This window comes from Manacus candei, unplaced genomic scaffold (genome assembly GCF_025592945.1).
Source record: "Manacus candei isolate 608988 ecotype Guabito, Panama unplaced genomic scaffold, ASM2559294v1 h1tg000071l, whole genome shotgun sequence".
Lineage (NCBI taxonomy): Eukaryota > Metazoa > Chordata > Aves > Passeriformes > Pipridae > Manacus > Manacus candei.
In genome coordinates, this window is record NW_026138119.1 from 27,453 (window position 1) to 49,350 (window position 21,898).

Here is a 21,898-nt window from a genome sequence, read left to right on the forward strand (position 1 = left end):
ACTGCTCTGCCCTGCACACGGGAATCCAATGATACAAAGTAAGCCCTTCCTTTGAGGTCTCTAAATAACCTGCTACAGGACACCCATTGCACCATACTAATTGCAAAAATCCCTCCGGGCAATGCACATACTTGCCCCGACTCCCAACCCCTCTCTGGGTCTTTGCTCTGCACTCATCTTTCCGAGAGCCGGGGATGTGAATCCATCTTTGATGCAGAGGAGGGGCACCTGGGTTGGCTCAGAGGTTCCTGTCATCCTGAGAGTACTCGGAGTCAACTGCAAGAAAGAAAACCAGACACCATATCTGAGTAGTGTGGCACGTGGTCCCAGCCCCGACGATCCCTCTACTCACTGGTACCGAGGCAGGTCCTCATGTCACTGGCTCTGACCAGACTTGGACAATGTGCTGTCATCTTCTGGGATACCTGAGCGAGAGAGAGAAACAATTAGAGGGCATTTCTAAAGCTGCAGTGGATCCCTGCTCCTCCTGCCTCCCCCTCCGACTCACCTCCAATGCTCATCTGCTCCCAAAGGTTACCCGGATGGCACCTGCAATCAGAAAAGCTCAGTGCTTCATTGCTGATCCTTTTAATACTCAGAGATTACCTACAAGGACAGCTCCAGGGGACCAAACCGTGTACATCTCCTCATTGTGAGTTGGCTTCGGCCCTGTCAGGCTGTCTACATCTCCTGCAAAAAAAACCCCAGAGGCAAATGTGAGTACTGAGATACTGCCCAAGAGTTTGCTGCCCCCATGGCAGTTTCTGTCTGACACCCCTTGACCGTGACCTCTTACAGGCAGGGTCCCCATCACGTTGGATTGTACGTCAGAAATCAGTGCACTGCCTGGAAAACAAAAAAACAAGTATGTACACAGATTCACCACAAGTACACCGCCTGCAAAAAAGCATCTAATTTTGTCCTGCAGTCCCTGCTCACCTTCCTCACCAGGCTCACCTTCCCTCTAGTGCCTATTGTCTGCTGGGCCGGTGGCTCTGCATCTTGGGAAAAAAAAACAAAAAACCAAAACTAAACCACCAAACCATCCAAATGATCAAGTAAACCTAGGACCAAAAGTCATGTCTTGGCTCTGACCTCACATGAGAACCCACCTTCTGACTCTGCTCCTCCAGCCTCTTCTGTTTATCTCTGCTTTACATCCAGTCCCTCTGACGCTGCATAGAAATGAGTTACCAAAGTCAGCCATATAGATGGAGGGACCTTAACTGCTGTGCAATTCTAATTTCTCCTTAGACAAGCCATCTGGGGTCCAAAGACAGCCTGCACAAACAAACACTGACCTAACTTTAAGGTCCTGCCCTCAGTGGCTAAGCCTATCCACAGGTTAACTGGAAAGTCTCCTTTCTACTCCACCTACCCCCAAGTCTGCACTGCAGGGCAGAGCAGTTCCAGGTCCAACACAAACTCCAAGGACACATTTCCCGACAAGTGCTCTGGTGCAACGAGGAGAGAGAACTCTGAGAAAGGACACCATGATTGTGAATTTTAAGACACAAAACACAGACTGGACAAAGGACACGACACAGACCTGAACGGCTCTGCCCTGCACATTCTACTCCAGTGATGAAAAGTAAACTGCTCCTCCTATGTGTGCCAAGGGCCTGTTAGGGCAGACCCTTTCCCCTGTGCTCATTTGAAAATCCCTCCCTCCTAACCATAAAATTGGACCCAGTTCTCATCCCCTCTCCAGGTGATAGTCCTCCACTTATCTTTCCCACAGCTGGGGATGTGAATCCATCTTCCATGTAAAGGAAGGACACCTGGCTGGCTCAGAAGGTCCTGTGATCCCTGACTCGGTCGGCTACGAGAAAGAAAACTGGAATTGAGACAAGAGTTCAGCAGCACGTGGGAGATAACCCCGCAATTGGCTACTCACCATCCCCTGAGCTGAGAGGTTCTCGGGCCACTGGCTCCGACCCCAGTCGGAGGCTGCTGCCGTCACCGTGTGCCGTACCTAGGAGAGTGAGAAAAAACGTTACGTGGTGTTTCTGAAAGTAAGGGAGACCCCAGCACGTCCTCACTACCTCCCCGACTCAACCTCAATGCTCCTCCTTTGCCAAACACAGGCTGGATGGCACCTGCAACTGGAAAAGGTCCAGCCTTAATTGATGACCCTCGTAGTACTAGGAGATTACTCACAAGGACAGCTGAAGACCATCAAACCTAACTAGCAGGTGGCTGTGGCCCTCTGAGGCTGCACACATTCTCTACAAAGTAAAAAAGCCAAAGGCAAATGTACACACTGAGATACTGCCTGAAAGGATGGCTTTCCTGGGGTAGCTCCTACCTACCTCTCCTCCACAGTGACCTCTTACCAGCAGGAGCCGTGAAGCACTGGACTGTCTGTTAGAAGGTGGCAGAACCCCTGGAAAACACAACAAACAAAGCATGTGCACAGATTCACCACAACACCTGTAAAAGACCATTTACTTCTGTCCTGGAGTCAATGCTCACCTTGCTCACCAGGACTCACCCAGATCACCTCCCCTCCGGTGCCTAGAGCCTCCTGGGGCCAGGGCTCTGCATCTGAAAACAAAGAAAAAACAAACCCAAACAACAAAATCCTTAACACAGCGAGTAAACGTGGAGCCAAAAGCCACGTCTTTGTGCTGATGTCACGTGACCACCCACCTTCTTGCTCTGCTCCTCTGGCCTCTGTTCTGTTCAACTCTGCTTTACACCCTGTCCCTCTGACATGGTAAAGAAACCCTAACTAAAGTCACCCAGATATATGGGGAGAGCTCAAAGAGTCTCCCTTCTCTTTAGGCAAACCACCCAGGGTCACTGCCTGCAGCCAAAGACTGCAGCTGTAATCGCGCAGAATATCTGGGTGAACGAGAGGAAAACTTAAGTGGCACATCTGAAAAGTCAGTGGATGCCTTCACAGGCATTTAGGGGGCTCCTGGACACTGCTTTCCACCCATACTACCTTCAAAACACCCCTGGCAATTCCTAAGCTGACACCCAAGCCCTTGCTCCATCTCTGGGCTGTAACCCCCCACTGACTACTTGCAAACCTAGGTGTCTGTAGCCATCCTCAACACAGAGCAGCTTCACCTCGGGATGGGATAACACTTGTGAAAAAATACCAAGCTGCAGTTGAAATGATCAGGAGATCTCAAAAGACGCAAGGCTCCTAAGGAAAAGAAAGCAAGATAACAAATTACAAAAGTACCTTACCGACACAGCACACAAAATTATTAAATTTAAAAACCTTGCATTTGAGTGTAATCCTCTTCATTGCCATATATAGCTCTGCTATATATTTTAAGACTTTACTGTCTGAAAAGCATAAAGCTTTTATCATGCACATCTGACCTTCCACAGACAGCTCCTTTCCCCTTTCAGTACAAAATTATTTTCATGGAATGACTCAATAGGAAGTGCCCAGGAACCCCAGATTGTTCTTTCCAGAACAGAAAATAAACAGAGGAAAGGAGCTTTGCACAAGTGTAACATACTCCAGAACAGACCTGATTTTAGTTTTACTCTTTGTGTTCAAATATTCCATAGAAAAGCTTCAGCAGGAGAGCTGGCACATTCCCAAGAGTATCCTGAAAGTCCCTTTCACAAGGGGCATAGGAAAATCGCAGTTATATGAGTCCCTTGTGCCTGCAGATGCCTGGGGATCCTCTCCATCCACCTTGTGCTCTCCCAACAGCAGAAAGGGTGCTGAGACAGGAGGAAGGAAACCTTTAGCATAAAGCTGGGGAGGAATATAAAGCTTCCTTTCCTGGGGAGCTTTGTGAAGTCTGCAGATGAGAAAGGGAAAATTTGCATCTCCTTTGGTACAGGTGTCAACAGAGGCTAAAACACTTTGCCTTTTTCAGACAACTGTGCCCTTTTTGGCTCCCTGGCAGCTCCAATGGCACCAGAACCCCCTTCCTGCACACCCACGGCTGTCACACTCAGGCACCCACACACCTTTTCTCCAGCCCACACATGGCAAACATTTCCTCACCCTGGACATCCCAAGGGGAGTATTTTTGCTAGAGAGCACAGCAACTCACCTGTCCTTGCAAACTGCCTCCCTGCAAAAAAGGAATCATTTTTCCTGGACACTTCCCCCACAGTCAAGGTCTTTTAAAACTGTGCCGAGACCACACCAAAGATGGCGGCCGTGGCCCAGAAGTCCGCCCCGAGGCCACACTCAAGATGGCGCCACCAGGACCGGAACTTAGCCAAGGCCACACTTAAGATGGCGGCCTCCAAACCTGGAGGTTTGGAGGCCAAAACCTCCACCAAACCTGCTCAGGGTCCCTCCCAGCTTCTGCCTGTCCTTGCATTTAAAGGCATGGGCACATTCTATCTTCCAACAGCAAACCCCAGCTCCTCCCTGGGAGTATAAGCCCTGCTCTTACCTGGACAGACTGCCGGGCTCGGCACAGCTGTGGCTCATGGAGCAGCTTCCCAAGGCTGTTCTCTCTCCCAGCAGGAAGCACAACTCGCCTCCACACCAGGGGAAACCACGAGCGAGGCTGCAAATGGACACAGAACGAGCAAAAAGCATTAACGCAGCACAAAAAAACCAAGTTAAAGCAGTCTTTGCCTCATAACCCTGCACGGGGAAAGGGTTTGGAATTTCAAAGCAAAACCTGAGACACCCAGAGAGCACAGGCCCCACAACCATGCCACGGCTCTCCCCGGGGTTACCCGGCAGGTAACGGGCTTACCCGGCCCCCGCTGCCCAGCACAACGCGCACCTAAACGCCCCCCAGCTCCCTCTGTCCATAAACCCAGCGAACAAGGCGCTCTCACCTCCGCAGCCCGGGCAGCAGCTGGGCCACACCCTCAGACGCAACCGGCCACACCTGCCCCGCCGACCCTTCTATACCGCGGGCCAGCAGCGCTGCCCAATCAGCACTCGAGCGCCTCCGCCCAATCCCAGCCCGCCTGGCCCTGCGGCCCCCCCCCCGCCCGCTCAGCCCGACCCCGCCCCTCCGCGCGGCCCCACTCCCCATTCCCTCAGCGCGCCTCCCGCCGCAGCCCCGGCAGGCGCTGCTGGGGCCGGGGAAGGGCGGGTGGGAGCTCCGCGGTCACGACCCGGCCGGGAGCTCTCCCGGGACAAGGGGAGCGAGGCGGGCAGCGGGGACGGCGGGGTTCTTGGGGGCGGGCAGGGCGGGGCCGGGCGGCGGGGCCGGCGCGAGCCGGGGGGCGGGCCTGGGCGAGTCTAGGGGCGGGGCCGGCGCGATCCCGCGGCGCTTCGCTCTGGGCTCTGGGGTTGTTCCGGGCTGGTTTTGGGGGACTGCGCACACGCTGCCCTGGTCACAGCCCCGCCCCAGCTCGCTGCACTCCCCGCACCCCTTGCTCAGCTCCGCGGGGATTTGTGCCTCCCGTGAAGGTGGCAAATGTCTGCAAAGCCAGTCGGGAAGCCAGAGAGCTGCAGCCCCCGGGCCCCGCCGCGGCTTCCCCGCCCTCACCCGGCACCTCCCGCACGTCCCGCCCCGCAGCGCCGCTCCCGCTGCCGCCCTCGAACCCAAGGAACGAACCCCGTGCCCCCAGCACAGGCCGGTCCCTCCCCGGCAGCCTCGGCAGCGCCGGGAGCGGCCGCAGCCCCCAAGGACGGGCGGGGCGCGCCGGGAGGGGCCGCGCGGGGCGGGGGCGGGTCCCGCGGCTGCGACCCCGCGGGGAAGGGACCCCCGGGCCGGCCCCGTCCGGCCCCGCCGCTGGCCCTGCTCGGCCACCGCCCCTCGCCCACAGTTTTAACGTTAGAGAGCCAAGTTTAATCCAGAGCGCTGCAAGCTCCCAAGTGTAGGGGATTTCCATAGACTTGTTATTTTTCTCTTTTTAATGACCACATGGCTAAAGTCAGGGAAATACAATCAGCATTCCTTAAACACCATCACTTCTACATCCACCTGCGATCAGGGGCCGATGGGCAGCAGCCTGCCCTGGACGGGCTGCAGGGATGGTGTGAAGGCCACTGTTCCCCAGGTTTGAAGGACTCTGGCCATGATCCCCGGCCCATGGACAGAAAGCCCAGAGCCAACGGGAACTCCAGCCAGCTGCAGGCAGATGTTACTCTCTCCCAGTTTGCCAGGGGTGGGCACGAAGGTGCCCTTCCCCGTTCGGAAGTGGAAGTCGTCCCCTGTGCAGAGCCCGATCTGATCCTCGACCTCGTGGGAGCCAATTCCCTTGTCCCAGCCCACTTCCTGCAGAGAAGAAAGGGAAAGATTGCACAGAAGGGAGACATTCTTCCCTGGGAGGGTGGGGAGGTGGCCTGGCACAGAGAAGTTGTGGCTGCCCCATCCCTGCAAGTGGCCAAGGCCAGGCTGGATGTCTATTAGAAGGTGTCCCTGCCTGTGGCAGGGGGTGGAAGCAGATGATCCCTGAGATCCTTTCCAACCCAAACCACTCCAGGATCCCAGGATGATTCCATGCTCTCTCTCTGCATTTATTTGGCATCATTTCCTCTCAAAAACAACATCTGCGATTTAGTTGATTGCTAAAGCCATCATTTTAAAATCATCTCAGGAATCCAAAGGGACTGGAAAACACACAGAAATCATTCCTGCACCCACCAAATCATTAGGAATTGGAACCCCATTCCCCCATCTCTCTCCTTGTTCTTCTTGGCTGGAAAACCTGATGATCCCCACTGGCTCCTTTTAGGCTGCTTTTCTTCCACAGCTCCTTTCCTCCCGGCTGAAACCTCCTGGCATATTCAGGGCTTATCTGAAGGGAAGCCCCTCTGAAGTATTTCCTCTCTTGGCAATTCTGTGGGATGAAGAAGTAAAAAAAGCACATCAAGAGCTCCTTCTACCCCCTTCCCTCGCAAACACCCTCCCAGTTTGTCCTTGGCAGCTCCATCCCCCCGGCAGCCCCACCCGACGCTTCGGCTCCGCTGGGAAAGGGACAGCAAGTGCAGAAGCAAGTTCAGTGCTGGGCAGGGGCTCCCTGGGGAACGGCACTTCAGTGCTTTAGTCCGTGGCCTTTCCTGCTGCCCTCCCTCCTGGAGGCAGAGGATGACCCGTCCCTTGTTTCTCCCACGCTGGCAGACCCAGGTCCTGCTCCTTTGGCCCCACTTTTCTTAGCAGACCCGGCATCACTTCCCAGGGTCCCCAGGAAACTTCTGCACTCGACCCATTGCTAAGTGCAGAGCACAGGGCGAGGGAAGGACAAATTTCTCGGCACCCAACCCCTAAAATTTTCCTTCTCCGCAGCACACTCCCGTTCCCGCTGTCTCTGGAGGTGCCCGCACGAGTCCTCCTTCTCCCAGCACCTAAGAGAATGTCCTTTTCACCCAGGTCCCGCTTACCGTCGTCCAACAAAACACGCTGACAACATTTTTCACGATGCCAGTGGAGAGATATCAGAGCACACTGCACAGGGAACCCGAGGCTGCCCCTGGATCCCTGCAAGTGTTCTAGGCCAGGCTGGACGGGACTCGCAGCAACCGGGGACAGTGGAAGGTGTCCCTGCCCACGGAAGACAGGCTGGCCTTTGAAGGTCCCCTTCAAACCAAATCGCTCTGGGATTCCCCTCCAAAATCGCTCCCAAAGAGACACAGCAATCAAAGCAGAGGGACTGCACTCCCAGCTTTTCTTACCTGCAGGCACACACAGCACAGCACGTTGGACATAAAAGCCACAGGGTTAGTCCTGCCAGAGGCGTCCGGCACACCCACGGCGACCGAAGGGAAAGAGGGAGCCTGGGAACACGGAGTAAAAGACACCTTAATTAGGACTACACTGAGCCATAGCCAGGTCATTCCCACAGACAGCTTCACCGTCCAGTCACACAAAAAGCACTGACCTACCAGGGCCTCAGGTAGGATGGCTCCTGACGCTGACCAGGTGAATACCTCCCTGCAAGCCCGCTCTGCTCCTGCCAGGCACTGAGGCTCACCCAGAGGGGCTTTGCCAAGCATCCAAGGGAAATTAAAATTACAGCCTGGGCAAAGGCGCTTCCCGCAGGACCGCTCCTGGCCAAGGCCACCGGTCCGTGCAAGTCAGACCACTGACCACCCAGGGCTGGGGATTTTCAGGGGCACGCTTCCAGCTTTTATTCTCCAGAAACTCCAGTTCTTTCTGGCGCCGCTTACCAGAAAGTCTTCCCCTGTTGGAAGAGGTCACTTAGTCTTTCGAGGGGCCAGATTGCCAAAGCCCGGCCAGTCCGTTCCCACGAGGAAAGGCAGCTTTGTCTTGTACAAGATACTGGGGGGGGGGAGACACAAAAGTTTAATTTAAAAGAACTGCCTAGAATAGAAAGCAATTCAAACATAAGGCAGACAAGACTCGTGCAAAACTGAATTACGTTGGACTTCAAAGGAGAATTCTTTCCCTCTGCACCTCAGAGAACCCCAATTTTCACCCAGGTCCCGCTCACCATCGTCACACAAAACGTGCTGACAAAATTTTTCACGATGCCAGTGGAGAGATATCAGAGCACACTGCACAGGGAACCCGAGGCTGCCCCTGGATCCCTGCAAGTGTTCTAGGCCAGGCTGGACGGGACTCGCAGCAACCGGGGACAGTGGAAGGTGTCCCTGCCCACGGAAGACAGGCTGGCCTTTGAAGGTCCCCTTCAAACCAAATCGCTCTGGGATTCCCCTCCAAAATCGCTCCCAAAGAGACACAGCAATCAAAGCAGAGGGACTGCACTCCCAGCTTTTCTTACCTGCAGGCACGCAGCACAGCACGTTGGACATAAAAGCCACAGGGTTAGTCCTGCCAGAGGCGTCCGGCACACCCACGGCGACCGAAGGGAAAGAGGGAGCCTGGGAACACGGAGTAAAAGACACCTTAATTAGGACTACACTGAGCCATAGCCAGGTCATTCCCACAGACAGCTTCACCGTCCAGTCACACAAAAAGCACTGACCTACCAGGGCCTCAGGTAGGATGGCTCCTGACGCTGACCAGGTGAATACCTCCCTGCAAGCCCGCTCTGCTCCTGCCAGGCACTGAGGCTCACCCAGAGGGGCTTTGCCAAGCATCCAAGGGAAATTAAAATTACAGCCTGGGCAAAGGCGCTTCCCGCAGGACCGCTCCTGGCCAAGGCCACCGGTCCGTGCAAGTCAGACCACTGACCACCCAGGGCTGGGGATTTTCAGGGGCACGCTTCCAGCTTTTATTCTCCAGAAACTCCAGTTCTTTCTGGCGCCGCTTACCAGAAAGTCTTCCCCTGTTGGAAGAGGTCACTTAGTCTTTCGAGGGGCCAGATTGCCAAAGCCCGGCCAGTCCGTTCCCACGAGGAAAGGCAGCTTTGTCTTGTACAAGATACTGGGGGGGGGGAGACACAAAAGTTTAATTTAAAAGAACTGCCTAGAATAGAAAGCAATTCAAACATAAGGCAGACAAGACTCGTGCAAAACTGAATTACGTTGGACTTCAAAGGAGAATTCTTTCCCTCTGCACCTCAGAGAACCCCAATTTTCACCCAGGTCCCGCTCACCATCGTCACACAAAACGTGCTGACAAAATTTTTCACGATGCCAGTGGAGAGATATCAGAGCACACTGCACAGGGAACCCGAGGCTGCCCCTGGATCCCTGCAAGTGTTCTAGGCCAGGCTGGACGGGACTCGCAGCAACCGGGGACAGTGGAAGGTGTCCCTGCCCACGGAAGACAGGCTGGCCTTTGAAGGTCCCCTTCAAACCAAATCGCTCTGGGATTCCCCTCCAAAATCGCTCCCAAAGAGACACAGCAATCAAAGCAGAGGGACTGCACTCCCAGCTTTTCTTACCTGCAGGCACACACAGCACAGCACGTTGGACATAAAAGCCACAGGGTTAGTCCTGCCAGAGGCGTCCGGCACACCCACGGCGACCGAAGGAAAAGAGGGAGCCTGGGAACACGGAGTAAAAGACACCTTAATTAGGACTACACTGAGCCATAGCCAGGTCATTCCCACAGACAGCTTCACCGTCCAGTCACACAAAAAGCACTGACCTACCAGGGCCTCAGGTAGGATGGCTCCTGACGCTGACCAGGTGAATACCTCCCTGCAAGCCCGCTCTGCTCCTGCCAGGCACTGAGGCTCACCCAGAGGGGCTTTGCCAAGCATCCAAGGGAAATTAAAATTACAGCCTGGGCAAAGGCGCTTCCCGCAGGACCGCTCCTGGCCAAGGCCACCGGTCCGTGCAAGTCAGACCACTGACCACCCAGGGCTGGGGATTTTCAGGGGCACGCTTCCAGCTTTTATTCTCCAGAAACTCCAGTTCTTTCTGGCGCCGCTTACCAGAAAGTCTTCCCCTGTTGGAAGAGGTCACTTAGTCTTTCGAGGGGCCAGATTGCCAAAGCCCGGCCAGTCCGTTCCCACGAGGAAAGGCAGCTTTGTCTTGTACAAGATACTGGGGGGGGGGAGACACAAAAGTTTAATTTAAAAGAACTGCCTAGAATAGAAAGCAATTCAAACATAAGGCAGACAAGACTCGTGCAAAACTGAATTACGTTGGACTTCAAAGGAGAATTCTTTCCCTCTGCACCTCAGAGAACCCCAATTTTCACCCAGGTCCCGCTCACCATCGTCACACAAAACGTGCTGACAAAATTTTTCACGATGCCAGTGGAGAGATATCAGAGCACACTGCACAGGGAACCCGAGGCTGCCCCTGGATCCCTGCAAGTGTTCTAGGCCAGGCTGGACGGGACTCGCAGCAACCGGGGACAGTGGAAGGTGTCCCTGCCCACGGAAGACAGGCTGGCCTTTGAAGGTCCCCTTCAAACCAAATCGCTCTGGGATTCCCCTCCAAAATCGCTCCCAAAGAGACACAGCAATCAAAGCAGAGGGACTGCACTCCCAGCTTTTCTTACCTGCAGGCACGCAGCACAGCACGTTGGACATAAAAGCCACAGGGTTAGTCCTGCCAGAGGCGTCCGGCACACCCACGGCGACCGAAGGGAAAGAGGGAGCCTGGGAACACGGAGTAAAAGACACCTTAATTAGGACTACACTGAGCCATAGCCAGGTCATTCCCACAGACAGCTTCACCGTCCAGTCACACAAAAAGCACTGACCTACCAGGGCCTCAGGTAGGATGGCTCCTGACGCTGACCAGGTGAATACCTCCCTGCAAGCCCGCTCTGCTCCTGCCAGGCACTGAGGCTCACCCAGAGGGGCTTTGCCAAGCATCCAAGGGAAATTAAAATTACAGCCTGGGCAAAGGCGCTTCCCGCAGGACCGCTCCTGGCCAAGGCCACCGGTCCGTGCAAGTCAGACCACTGACCACCCAGGGCTGGGGATTTTCAGGGGCACGCTTCCAGCTTTTATTCTCCAGAAACTCCAGTTCTTTCTGGCGCCGCTTACCAGAAAGTCTTCCCCTGTTGGAAGAGGTCACTTAGTCTTTCGAGGGGCCAGATTGCCAAAGCCCGGCCAGTCCGTTCCCACGAGGAAAGGCAGCTTTGTCTTGTACAAGATACTGGGGGGGGGGAGACACAAAAGTTTAATTTAAAAGAACTGCCTAGAATAGAAAGCAATTCAAACATAAGGCAGACAAGACTCGTGCAAAACTGAATTACGTTGGACTTCAAAGGAGAATTCTTTCCCTCTGCACCTCAGAGAACCCCAATTTTCACCCAGGTCCCGCTCACCATCGTCACACAAAACGTGCTGACAAAATTTTTCACGATGCCAGTGGAGAGATATCAGAGCACACTGCACAGGGAACCCGAGGCTGCCCCTGGATCCCTGCAAGTGTTCTAGGCCAGGCTGGACGGGACTCGCAGCAACCGGGGACAGTGGAAGGTGTCCCTGCCCACGGAAGACAGGCTGGCCTTTGAAGGTCCCCTTCAAACCAAATCGCTCTGGGATTCCCCTCCAAAATCGCTCCCAAAGAGACACAGCAATCAAAGCAGAGGGACTGCACTCCCAGCTTTTCTTACCTGCAGGCACGCAGCACAGCACGTTGGACATAAAAGCCACAGGGTTAGTCCTGCCAGAGGCGTCCGGCACACCCACGGCGACCGAAGGGAAAGAGGGAGCCTGGGAACACGGAGTAAAAGACACCTTAATTAGGACTACACTGAGCCATAGCCAGGTCATTCCCACAGACAGCTTCACCGTCCAGTCACACAAAAAGCACTGACCTACCAGGGCCTCAGGTAGGATGGCTCCTGACGCTGACCAGGTGAATACCTCCCTGCAAGCCCGCTCTGCTCCTGCCAGGCACTGAGGCTCACCCAGAGGGGCTTTGCCAAGCATCCAAGGGAAATTAAAATTACAGCCTGGGCAAAGGCGCTTCCCGCAGGACCGCTCCTGGCCAAGGCCACCGGTCCGTGCAAGTCAGACCACTGACCACCCAGGGCTGGGGATTTTCAGGGGCACGCTTCCAGCTTTTATTCTCCAGAAACTCCAGTTCTTTCTGGCGCCGCTTACCAGAAAGTCTTCCCCTGTTGGAAGAGGTCACTTAGTCTTTCGAGGGGCCAGATTGCCAAAGCCCGGCCAGTCCGTTCCCACGAGGAAAGGCAGCTTTGTCTTGTACAAGATACTGGGGGGGGGGAGACACAAAAGTTTAATTTAAAAGAACTGCCTAGAATAGAAAGCAATTCAAACATAAGGCAGACAAGACTCGTGCAAAACTGAATTACGTTGGACTTCAAAGGAGAATTCTTTCCCTCTGCACCTCAGAGAACCCCAATTTTCACCCAGGTCCCGCTCACCATCGTCACACAAAACGTGCTGACAAAATTTTTCACGATGCCAGTGGAGAGATATCAGAGCACACTGCACAGGGAACCCGAGGCTGCCCCTGGATCCCTGCAAGTGTTCTAGGCCAGGCTGGACGGGACTCGCAGCAACCGGGGACAGTGGAAGGTGTCCCTGCCCACGGAAGACAGGCTGGCCTTTGAAGGTCCCCTTCAAACCAAATCGCTCTGGGATTCCCCTCCAAAATCGCTCCCAAAGAGACACAGCAATCAAAGCAGAGGGACTGCACTCCCAGCTTTTCTTACCTGCAGGCACGCAGCACAGCACGTTGGACATAAAAGCCACAGGGTTAGTCCTGCCAGAGGCGTCCGGCACACCCACGGCGACCGAAGGGAAAGAGGGAGCCTGGGAACACGGAGTAAAAGACACCTTAATTAGGACTACACTGAGCCATAGCCAGGTCATTCCCACAGACAGCTTCACCGTCCAGTCACACAAAAAGCACTGACCTACCAGGGCCTCAGGTAGGATGGCTCCTGACGCTGACCAGGTGAATACCTCCCTGCAAGCCCGCTCTGCTCCTGCCAGGCACTGGGGCTCACCCAGAGGGGCTTTGCCAAGCATCCAAGGGAAATTAAAATTACAGCCTGGGCAAAGGCGCTTCCCGCAGGACCGCTCCTGGCCAAGGCCACCGGTCCGTGCAAGTCAGACCACTGACCACCCAGGGCTGGGGATTTTCAGGGGCACGCTTCCAGCTTTTATTCTCCAGAAACTCCAGTTCTTTCTGGCGCCGCTTACCAGAAAGTCTTCCCCTGTTGGAAGAGGTCACTTAGTCTTTCGAGGGGCCAGATTGCCAAAGCCCGGCCAGTCCGTTCCCACGAGGAAAGGCAGCTTTGTCTTGTACAAGATACTGGGGGGGGGGAGACACAAAAGTTTAATTTAAAAGAACTGCCTAGAATAGAAAGCAATTCAAACATAAGGCAGACAAGACTCGTGCAAAACTGAATTACGTTGGACTTCAAAGGAGAATTCTTTCCCTCTGCACCTCAGAGAACCCCAATTTTCACCCAGGTCCCGCTCACCATCGTCACACAAAACGTGCTGACAAAATTTTTCACGATGCCAGTGGAGAGATATCAGAGCACACTGCACAGGGAACCCGAGGCTGCCCCTGGATCCCTGCAAGTGTTCCAGGCCAGGCTGGACGGGACTCGCAGCAACCGGGGACAGTGGAAGGTGTCCCTGCCCACGGAAGACAGGCTGGCCTTTGAAGGTCCCCTTCAAACCAAATCGCTCTGGGATTCCCCTCCAAAATCACTCCCAAAGAGACACAGCAATCAAAGCAGAGGGACTGCACTCCCAGCTTTTCTTACCTGCAGGCACGCAGCACAGCACGTTGGACGTAAAAGCCACAGGGTTAGTCCTGCCAGAGGCGTCCGGCACACCCACGGCGACCGAAGGGAAAGAGGGAGCCTGGGAACACGGAGTAAAAGACACCTTAATTAGGACTACACTGAGCCATAGCCAGGTCATTCCCACAGACAGCTTCACCGTCCAGTCACACAAAAAGCACTGACCTACCAGGGCCTCAGGTAGGATGGCTCCTGACGCTGACACCTCCGCTTGCCCCGGGGGGGTCAAGAATAACATGCCTGGGAAGAAGTCACCCCCAACAACAAAAAGGGAAAATTAGTGAAGCACGGGGTCCTCTTCTGACTAGATTGCCACCAGCATTCCATAGCAAATGCCACGACTATTCTGTTACAGAGGAGAAAACCCTGTTCTCCCAAACAAACAGCGAGGAGATTTATGGGCACGCCTGAACATTTCCTGTGAGGGACTTTTTGTAACTAAGGAGCAGGTGCTATCTTGAGTTGAAGGCACCAATTTGGCAGACACTTAGGACAGCAAACTCTTCAGCAGAGCAATTAACTGCTGCCTATTTGAACAGCAGGGGAGAGAAAATGACAGTTGAAGGGAAGACAAGAAAAGCAGAACTGGAATCAGCAGACTTTTCTTTCATCTCTCCTGAGAAAGTCTAGTTTGTCTGTTCTAATAATTCTATGCCCTTTTCTACATGAAACTTACACCAAGGCTGAAAAAAATAACTAGAAAACACGGAGAGAAGCTTTTTAGAATTTCACGGGATTTTCCCAAACCGATGCCAGAAAAGCAGAACTCGGTAGAATGTACTCACCTCGAGGCCTTTGTTCTTTTCTTCCATAAGCTTCGTCACCTGATTGAAAAAGCAGAGTAGACTCGGTATTTAGGCTCACAACAGGAAAACCTCCCCTTCGTTTCCTAAAAGAAACTACATTAATCTGCACAGCTGCAGGCGTGTCTCCAGATGTTAAAGCCTTTCAGCTTTTCAGAGGGTGAGAATGCCCTGCTAAGGAAGGCTGCAAAATGCTCGGAGCCTGCACAGGTCAAAGAGCCCCTTGATTTTGTCTGTGTTCCAGTCCCTGGCTAAAGACGCAGTTGTTCCTTGCCTCTTCCCTAAGAGGTTTGGCCAGGTGCTGGGCCAGCCCGGGTACTCCGGGGCTTCGAAGGCCGGCAGTGCCCAAGCAGCGCCGCTTTGCCAGGGGCGTCGCTTGCAAGAGCGCCGCCGAGCGCCGGGCCCTGCCTCACAGTCGCCGCCTGGCGGACACGGCCGGGAGCGGCACTGCAGCCGCGCGCGGCGCTGCAACCGCGCGCCCCCCCCCCCCTTGGCGAGACCCGCGGCGCCTTTCGCGCGTACGGGCCTTTCTTCCCTAAAACCTGCCCTTGCCTAGAAAAAGCTGAGCAATTCACAGAGTTGCTGTTTCCAGCCCAGCTTCCCAAAGGATTTCTCTCTCCCGGCAGCACAGACAGGGTCCCCGAGGCAGCGCAGACCCTCCCCGCGGGGGGGTGTGGTGCGTGTGCAATGCCAGGGCACATCCGAACCCTCCCCTGCGGCGGCACGCAGGTGCAAGTTTCTCCGCAGAGGCGAGCAACTTGCCTGTCGCTTCCCCGGCCTGCAGTCCCCGATGGCCGCCGGAGAGGCAGAAGAGCGGCCGCGCCCCCCCCCTCCGACGCGCCCAGCTTACCCCGGGGCCGATCTCCGTCGGATCTGCCGTCGTGGGTCGCTTCCGGGGGGGGGGGGAAGGCGGCGGCGCAGCCCCGATAGCATCTCCAGGGCACGGCGGGAGCGGGAGCGGGGGCGGGAGCGGAGCGGGACGAGCAGGCGGCGCGGCGCGGCGCGGCGCGGCGTGGGCGCGTGGGGTCCTGAGACGGGGGCTGCCCGCGCCAGTGCCTGCCGCCGCCCACGAACCTGCCACCCGCGCCCGGCGCCGCCGAGCGCCCCGCCCTGCCCCCGCAGCGGGAAGCGGCGCGGCGAGACGGCGCTGCGGGCGCGGGGCCGGGGTCCGGGTCGCGGCGGAGGTCAGGCAACAGGATAAACGCCTTTCTGAGGCGAGGGGGCCTCTTGCCGCCATCTTTAGTGTGGTCATTACGGTCCTGGCGGCGCCATCTTTACTGTGGGCTTGGCGGGCGGACTTCCGGGCCGGGGCCTTGGCGGACTTCCGGGCCGGGGCCTTGGCGGACTTCCGGGCCGGGGCCTTGGCGGACTTCCGGGCCGGGGCCTTGGCGGACTTCCGGGCCGGGGCCTTGGCGGACTTCCGGGCCGGGGCCTTGGCGGACTTCCGGGCCGGGGCCTTGGCGGACTTCCGGGCCGGGGCCTTGGCGGACTTTTGGTCGCTCTCTACTTCCGGTGACCGACTTTATTCAAATTAGCGTCCCTCCTCGCTAATTTCTGCGCTTTCACCCCCAGAAATCTTCATGTTATTCCCCCCACACACACCCCGCGAGAGACGGGAGACCGCGAGTCCCGCTCTGCCGCCGGAACCGGCCCTTAACTCGAGCAGGGAGCGCTGCACCGGCACGAGAGCCACTGCGCATGCGTCGCCGGTCCCTCTCCTGCCTGCCCTTACTTACCACGTGATCGCCGGCGTCTTGCCAACGACTGCGCATGCGCTGTTTAAAATTTTTTCAATGCAGTTTTTTTTTAGTCAGCAGGTGGCAGTATTTCATATCAAATACATGTGCAATTCGTTTTCTCTGTCACCAGGGGGCAGTGTTGCTATGCGATTTTTTACTTATTGCATTTTTTTTGTTTTATAACCGTATTTGTTGGTGTAGTTCTTCTAGGAAATCGGATAATTGGCTTGTAATTGCTGAGCGGTTTGAAAATTTACTGGTGTAATTAGGCTCTTCTCCTGGTTTTAATTCTCTAGGCTCTTCTCCTAAGAGAATTAAAATCAGGAGAAGAGCCTAAAAAAAAAAAATGAAAATCAGGAGAAGAGCCTAAAAAAAAAAAAATGAAAATCAGGAGAAGAGCCTAAAAAAAAAAAATGAAAATCAGGAGAAGAGCCTAAAAAAAAAAAATGAAAATCAGGAGAAGAGCCTAAAAAAAAAAAATGAAAATCAGGAGAAGAGCCTAAAAAAACCTGAAAATCAGGAGAAGAGCCTAAGAGAAATAAAATCAGGAGAAGAGCCTAAGAGAAATAAAATCAGGAGAAGAGCCTAAGAGAAATAAAATCAGGAGAAGATCCCATGAAATTAAAATCAGGAGAAGATCCCATGAAATTAAAATCAGGAGAAGATCCCATGAAATTAAAATCAGGAGAGAGCCTTAAAAAAAAAAAAAAAAAAAAAAAAAATCGGGAGATAGCCTAAAAAAAAAAAAAAATCCGGAGAGAGCCGAAAAAAATTCAAGTCGGGACAGGAGCCCTAAAAAAATTCAAGTCGGGACAGGAGCCCTAAAAAAATTCAAGTCGGGACAGGAGCCCTAAAAAAATTCAAGTCGGGACAGGAGCCCTAAAAAAATTCAAGTCGGGACAGGAGCCCTAAAAAAATTCAAGTCGGGACAGGAGCCTTAAAAGAATTAAAATCGGGACAGGAGCCCAAGAGAATTAAAATCGGGACAGGAGCCTAAGAGAATTAAAATCAGGAGAAGAGAGCAAAAGAAATAAAAGCAAGAAAAAAATAGAGGTTATTTCTAATGCTGCAGTGCATCCCCGATCCTCCTGCTGCATCCCCGACTCACCTCCAATGCCTGGACGCTTCCAAACATTACCCGGATGGCTCCTGCCATCACTAAAGTTCTGTGACTCACTGCTCATCCTTTTAAAACTCGGAGATTGCAGACAAGGACAGCTCAAGACGACCAATCTGAGTCAGTCGCCCCATCGTGAGGTGGTTCCTGCAGTCACGAGGTTACTCAGAGTCAACTACAAGAAAGAAAACCATAAGCGATATGTGAGTTGTGTGGCACGGAGCTCGAACCCCAGTGATCCCCCTACTCACCATCACCGAGACCCTGACCGGAGTCAGACACTGTGGCTGTCACCTTCCGGGATACCTGAGTGAGTGAGACACAAAATTAGAGGGCATCTCCAAAGCTGTAGTGGATCCCCGCTCTTTCTGCTGCCTCCCCAACTCACCTAGAAAGCTCCTCTCTCTTCAGCTGCTCCCAAGACCACCCCTGCAAATGAAATGGGCAAATGCTCAAACACTGAGCTCTCAAACATTTAGGGATGGCTCACAAGGAAAGCCAAAAACCTCTAAACCCCATCAGACTGCACGCCGAAGCGCTGCTACACACTGTGAAGTGGACAGACGGCCGTTGCAAGACAACCCAGACATGGAGGCTTGTGCTGATGTACTGCCTCATACTGGCTATCTCGGGCTCCTTTAGCTTGACCTCTGATCGGATGGACCTTCGGCACCTTCAGCAGACGGGCAAAGGGTTGTGCATCGCCTAGAAAAAAAATTAAACAGTTACAACATATATGCATAGATTGACCACATAGGTGGCATCCTAAAACTAACTCCAAATTTGGCTGGGGAGTAAAATTCTCACCTCGCTCGTCTCCCTGCTGAGCTGCTACCCCTCGAGACCGCTTGGGCCCCATCTGGAAAATAAAAAACAAAAAGGCACAAGGTAAAGGACTCCTATGGCTAAAACTGCCATCCTTCATCCAACACCCAAGACAACCTTCTTCCTAGGCTGCTTCAACTTGTCTCGGTCTGGGGTACACTGTGTCCACTTATCTGAAAAAAAACAACAAAAAACAAAGGGTTAGTCAGGTCACCCACATGGTCTCTGAGACCTTAACCACTTCAAAGAACTCATTTCCACTGAGCGAGTGAGAACTCTGACCGCAGCATACAAGAATACAAATGACAACCCAGCTTCAAGGCCCTGCTATCCAAGTACCATCAGCTCCACAACACTCAGTTATAATGATTGCAGGACCGTACAGCCATCGGCTTGACTGTCTGAGGGAACTGACATGTTGATGTGAGACTGAGCAATATTCTATCTAACCACTGATCCACGTAGCAGGGCAGAGCAGTTCCAGGCTGACTCCAAGTGAGACACCCAGTACCTGTGACGACACACACCACGTGACACAATTAAGAGCCGAAAGACACAAAACATGGATAAGACAGAGGACCTGACACAGACTGGAACTGCTCTGCCCTGCACACATGAATCCAATGATAAAAAGTAAGCCCTTCCTTTGATGTCTCCAAATAACCTGTTACAGGATACCCCTTGCACTGGACTAATTGCAAAAATCCCTCCAGGCGAGGCACAGACTTGCCCCGACTCCCAGCCCCTCTCTAGGTCTTTGCCCTGCACTTATCTTTCCGAGAGCCGGGGATGCTAATCCATCTTTGATGCAGAGGAGGAGCACCTGGGTTGGCTCAGAGGTTCCTGTCCTCGTGAGAGTACTCAGAGTCAACTGTGAGAAAGAAAACCAGACACCATTACTGAGTAGTGTGGCACGTGGTCCCAGCCCCGATGATCCCTCTACTCACTGTCACCCAGGCAGGTCCTTGTGTCACTGGCTCTGACCAGACTTGGACAATGTGCTGTCATCTTCTGGGATACCTGAACGAGAGAGAGACAAAATTAAAGGGCGTTTCTAAAGCTGCAGTGGATCCCTGCTCCTCCTGCTGCCTCCCCGACTCACCTCCAATGCTCTTCTGCTCCCAAAGGTTAGCTGGATGGCACCCGCAATCAAAAGAGCTCAATGCTTCATTGCTGATCCTTTCAATACTCAGAGATTACCTAAAAGGACAGCTCCAGGGGACCAAACCGTGTCCGTCACCTCATTGTGAGTTGGCTTCGGCCCTGCCCTGTGTGACTGTGTACGTCTCCTGCAAAAAAAACCCAGAGGCAAATGTGATACTGAGATACTGCCCAAGAGTTTGCTGCTCCCATGGCAGTTTCTGTCTGACACCCCTTGATCGTGACCTCTTACAGGCAGGGTCCCCATCACGTTGGACTGTACGTAAAACACTGCCTGGAAAACAAAAAAACAAGTATGTACACAGATTCACCACAAGCACACCGCCTGCAAAAGAGCATCTAGTTTTGTCCTGCAGTCCCTGCTCACCTTCCTCACCAGGCTCACCTTCCCTCTAGTGCCTATCGTCTGCTGGGCCGGTGGTTCTGCATCTTGAAAAAAAAAAAAAAAACAAAAAAACAAAACTAAACCACCAAACCATCCAAATGATCAAGTAAATCTAGGGCCAAAAGTCATGTCTTGGCTCTGACCTCACATGAGAACCCACCTTCTGACTGTGCTCCTCCAGCCTCTTCTGTTTATCTCTGCTTTACATCCAGTCCCTCTGATACTGCAAAGAAATGCATTACCAAAGTCAGCCATATAGATGGAGAGACCTTAACTGCTGTGCAATTCTAATTTCTCCTTAGACAAGCCGCCTGGGGTCCAAAGACAACCTGCACAAACACTGCCCTAACTTTAAGGCCCTGCTCTCAATAGCTAAGCCTATCCACAGGTTAACTGGAAAGTCTCCTTTCTACTCCACTTACCCCCAAGTCTACACTGCAGGGCAGAGCAGTTCCAGGCCCAACACAAACTCCAAGGACACGTTTCCAGACATGTGCTGTGGTGCGACGAGGAGAGAGAACTCTGAGAAAGGAACGACGCCAAAAATGGATGTGCTGCCACACGAGAAGACAGAGGATACAGCGAGACCGAACGGAGGAGACTCTGAGGAGCCTGAAAAACCACTCTAACAAAATGGCCTGTGACAAGAACTGCCTACAAAATTGCTAAGATGGATGGAAGACAATGCTACGTTCAGAATCTTCTTAGATTCTCACAAGTCCCGGGCGGTTACAAGGGAGGACTGCACGGCACAGCTACCAATACAACCTGTAAGGAGGCTGTAAAAGACACCTGACCTGACACTTCTCAGATGCGATTCCGATGCATGTCCAAGATAGTGAGCCAAAGAACACATGGTATGGGCACTGGGCCGGGCAGTGCGATAGTTCAAGACCCTAGGAATGATGCCTTAACATCTCAGATAAGACCTTTGAGGGCAGAAAGCAGAGACACCGCGACTGTGAATTGTAAGACACGAAACACAGACTGGACAAAGGACACGACACAGACCTGAACACCTCTGCCCTGCACATCCTACTCCAGTGATGAAAAGTAAACTGCTCCTCCTATGTGTGCCAAGGGCCTGTTAGGGTAGACCCTTTCCCCTGTGCTCATTTGAAAACCCCTCCCTCCTAACCAGAAAACTGGACCCAGCTCTCATCCCCTCTCCAGGTGATAGTCCTCCACTTGTCTTTCCCACAGCTGGGGATGTGAATTCATCTTCCATGTGAAGGAAGGATGACCGGCTGGCTCAGAAGGTCCTGTGATCCCTGACTCGGTCGGCTACGAGAAAGAAAACTGGAATTGAGACAAGTTCAGCAGCACGTGGGAGATAACCCTGCAATCGGCTACTCACCATCCCCTGAGCTGAGAGGTTCTCGGGCCACTGGCTCCGACCCCAGTCGGAGGCTGCTGCCGTCACCGTGTGCCGTACCTAGGGGAGTGAGAAAAAACGTTACGTGGTGTTTCTGAAAGTAAGGGAGACCCCAGCACCTCCTCGCTACCTCCCCGACTCAACCTCAATGCTCCTCCTTTGCCAAACACAGGCTGGATGGCACCTGCAACTGGAAAAGGTCCAGCCTTAATTGATGACCCTCGTAGTACTAGGAGATTACTCACAAGGACAGCTGAAGACCATCAAACCTAACTGGCAGGTGGCTGTGGCCCTCTAAGGCTGCACACATTCTCTGCAAAGTAAAAAAGCCAAAGGCAAATGTACACACTGAGATACTGCCTGAAAGGATGGCTTTCCTGTGGGAGCTCCTACCTACCTCTCCTCCACAGTGACCTCTTACCGGCAGGGGCCCTGAAGCACTGGACTGTCTGTTAGAAGGTGGCAGAACCCC

At 53.8% G+C, this 21,898-nt stretch overlaps 1 protein-coding gene and 4 long non-coding RNA genes across 5 annotated transcripts; all 5 read right to left on the reverse strand.

Annotated features, from left to right (window-relative positions):
* Window positions 1-2,654: 2,654 nt before the first annotated feature.
* Window positions 2,655-4,640, reverse strand: LOC127479920 (uncharacterized). Its single transcript, XR_007907722.1, has 3 exons — window positions 4,383-4,640; window positions 3,495-3,693; window positions 2,655-3,157 (listed from the first exon to the last, which is right to left on the reverse strand). It is a non-coding gene; the product is annotated as an uncharacterized LOC127479920 (long non-coding RNA).
* Window positions 4,641-6,391: 1,751 nt separating this feature from the next.
* LOC127479915 (uncharacterized) lies at window positions 6,392-15,663 on the reverse strand. Its single transcript, XM_051807419.1, has 18 exons — window positions 15,587-15,663; window positions 14,807-14,845; window positions 14,191-14,261; window positions 13,983-14,082; window positions 13,408-13,519; window positions 12,915-13,014; window positions 12,340-12,353; window positions 11,847-11,946; window positions 11,272-11,285; window positions 10,779-10,878; window positions 10,204-10,217; window positions 9,709-9,810; window positions 9,134-9,147; window positions 8,849-8,946; window positions 8,641-8,740; window positions 8,066-8,079; window positions 7,571-7,672; window positions 6,392-6,738 (listed from the first exon to the last, which is right to left on the reverse strand). Exons 3-18 carry the CDS (start codon window positions 14,257-14,259, stop codon window positions 6,550-6,552), a joined length of 1,242 nt encoding a protein of 413 aa, XP_051663379.1. The 5' UTR covers window positions 14,260-14,261; window positions 14,807-14,845; window positions 15,587-15,663; the 3' UTR covers window positions 6,392-6,549.
* A 389-nt stretch (window positions 15,664-16,052) lies between these two features.
* On the reverse strand, window positions 16,053-18,847 carry LOC127479919 (uncharacterized). Its single transcript, XR_007907721.1, has 5 exons — window positions 18,488-18,847; window positions 18,069-18,353; window positions 17,932-17,986; window positions 17,672-17,855; window positions 16,053-16,868 (listed from the first exon to the last, which is right to left on the reverse strand). It is a non-coding gene; the product is annotated as an uncharacterized LOC127479919 (long non-coding RNA).
* Window positions 18,848-19,007: 160 nt separating this feature from the next.
* Window positions 19,008-19,640, reverse strand: LOC127479921 (uncharacterized). Its single transcript, XR_007907723.1, has 3 exons — window positions 19,608-19,640; window positions 19,453-19,525; window positions 19,008-19,376 (listed from the first exon to the last, which is right to left on the reverse strand). It is a non-coding gene; the product is annotated as an uncharacterized LOC127479921 (long non-coding RNA).
* A 392-nt stretch (window positions 19,641-20,032) lies between these two features.
* Window positions 20,033-21,253, reverse strand: LOC127479917 (uncharacterized). The gene is made up of 3 exons (XR_007907720.1): window positions 20,474-21,253; window positions 20,212-20,274; window positions 20,033-20,095 (listed from the first exon to the last, which is right to left on the reverse strand). It is a non-coding gene; the product is annotated as an uncharacterized LOC127479917 (long non-coding RNA).
* Between the last annotated feature and the right edge of the window lie 645 nt (window positions 21,254-21,898).

What these genes read in the sequence shown, in the direction of transcription:
- LOC127479915 (XM_051807419.1), bottom strand. Translation starts at nt 14,259, where the DNA reads ATGTTATTCTTGACCCCCCCGGGGCAAGCGGAGGTGTCAGCGTCAGGA. An exon ending in CCATCCTACCTGAGGCCCTG is followed by an intron (nt 14,083 to 14,190) that starts GTAGGTCAGTGC and finishes CCGTGTTCCCAG; the next exon opens with GCTCCCTCTTTCCCTTCGGT. An exon ending in TGTGCTGTGTGTGCCTGCAG is followed by an intron (nt 6,739 to 7,570) that starts GTAAGAAAAGCT and finishes TTCATCCCACAG; the next exon opens with AATTGCCAAGAGAGGAAATA.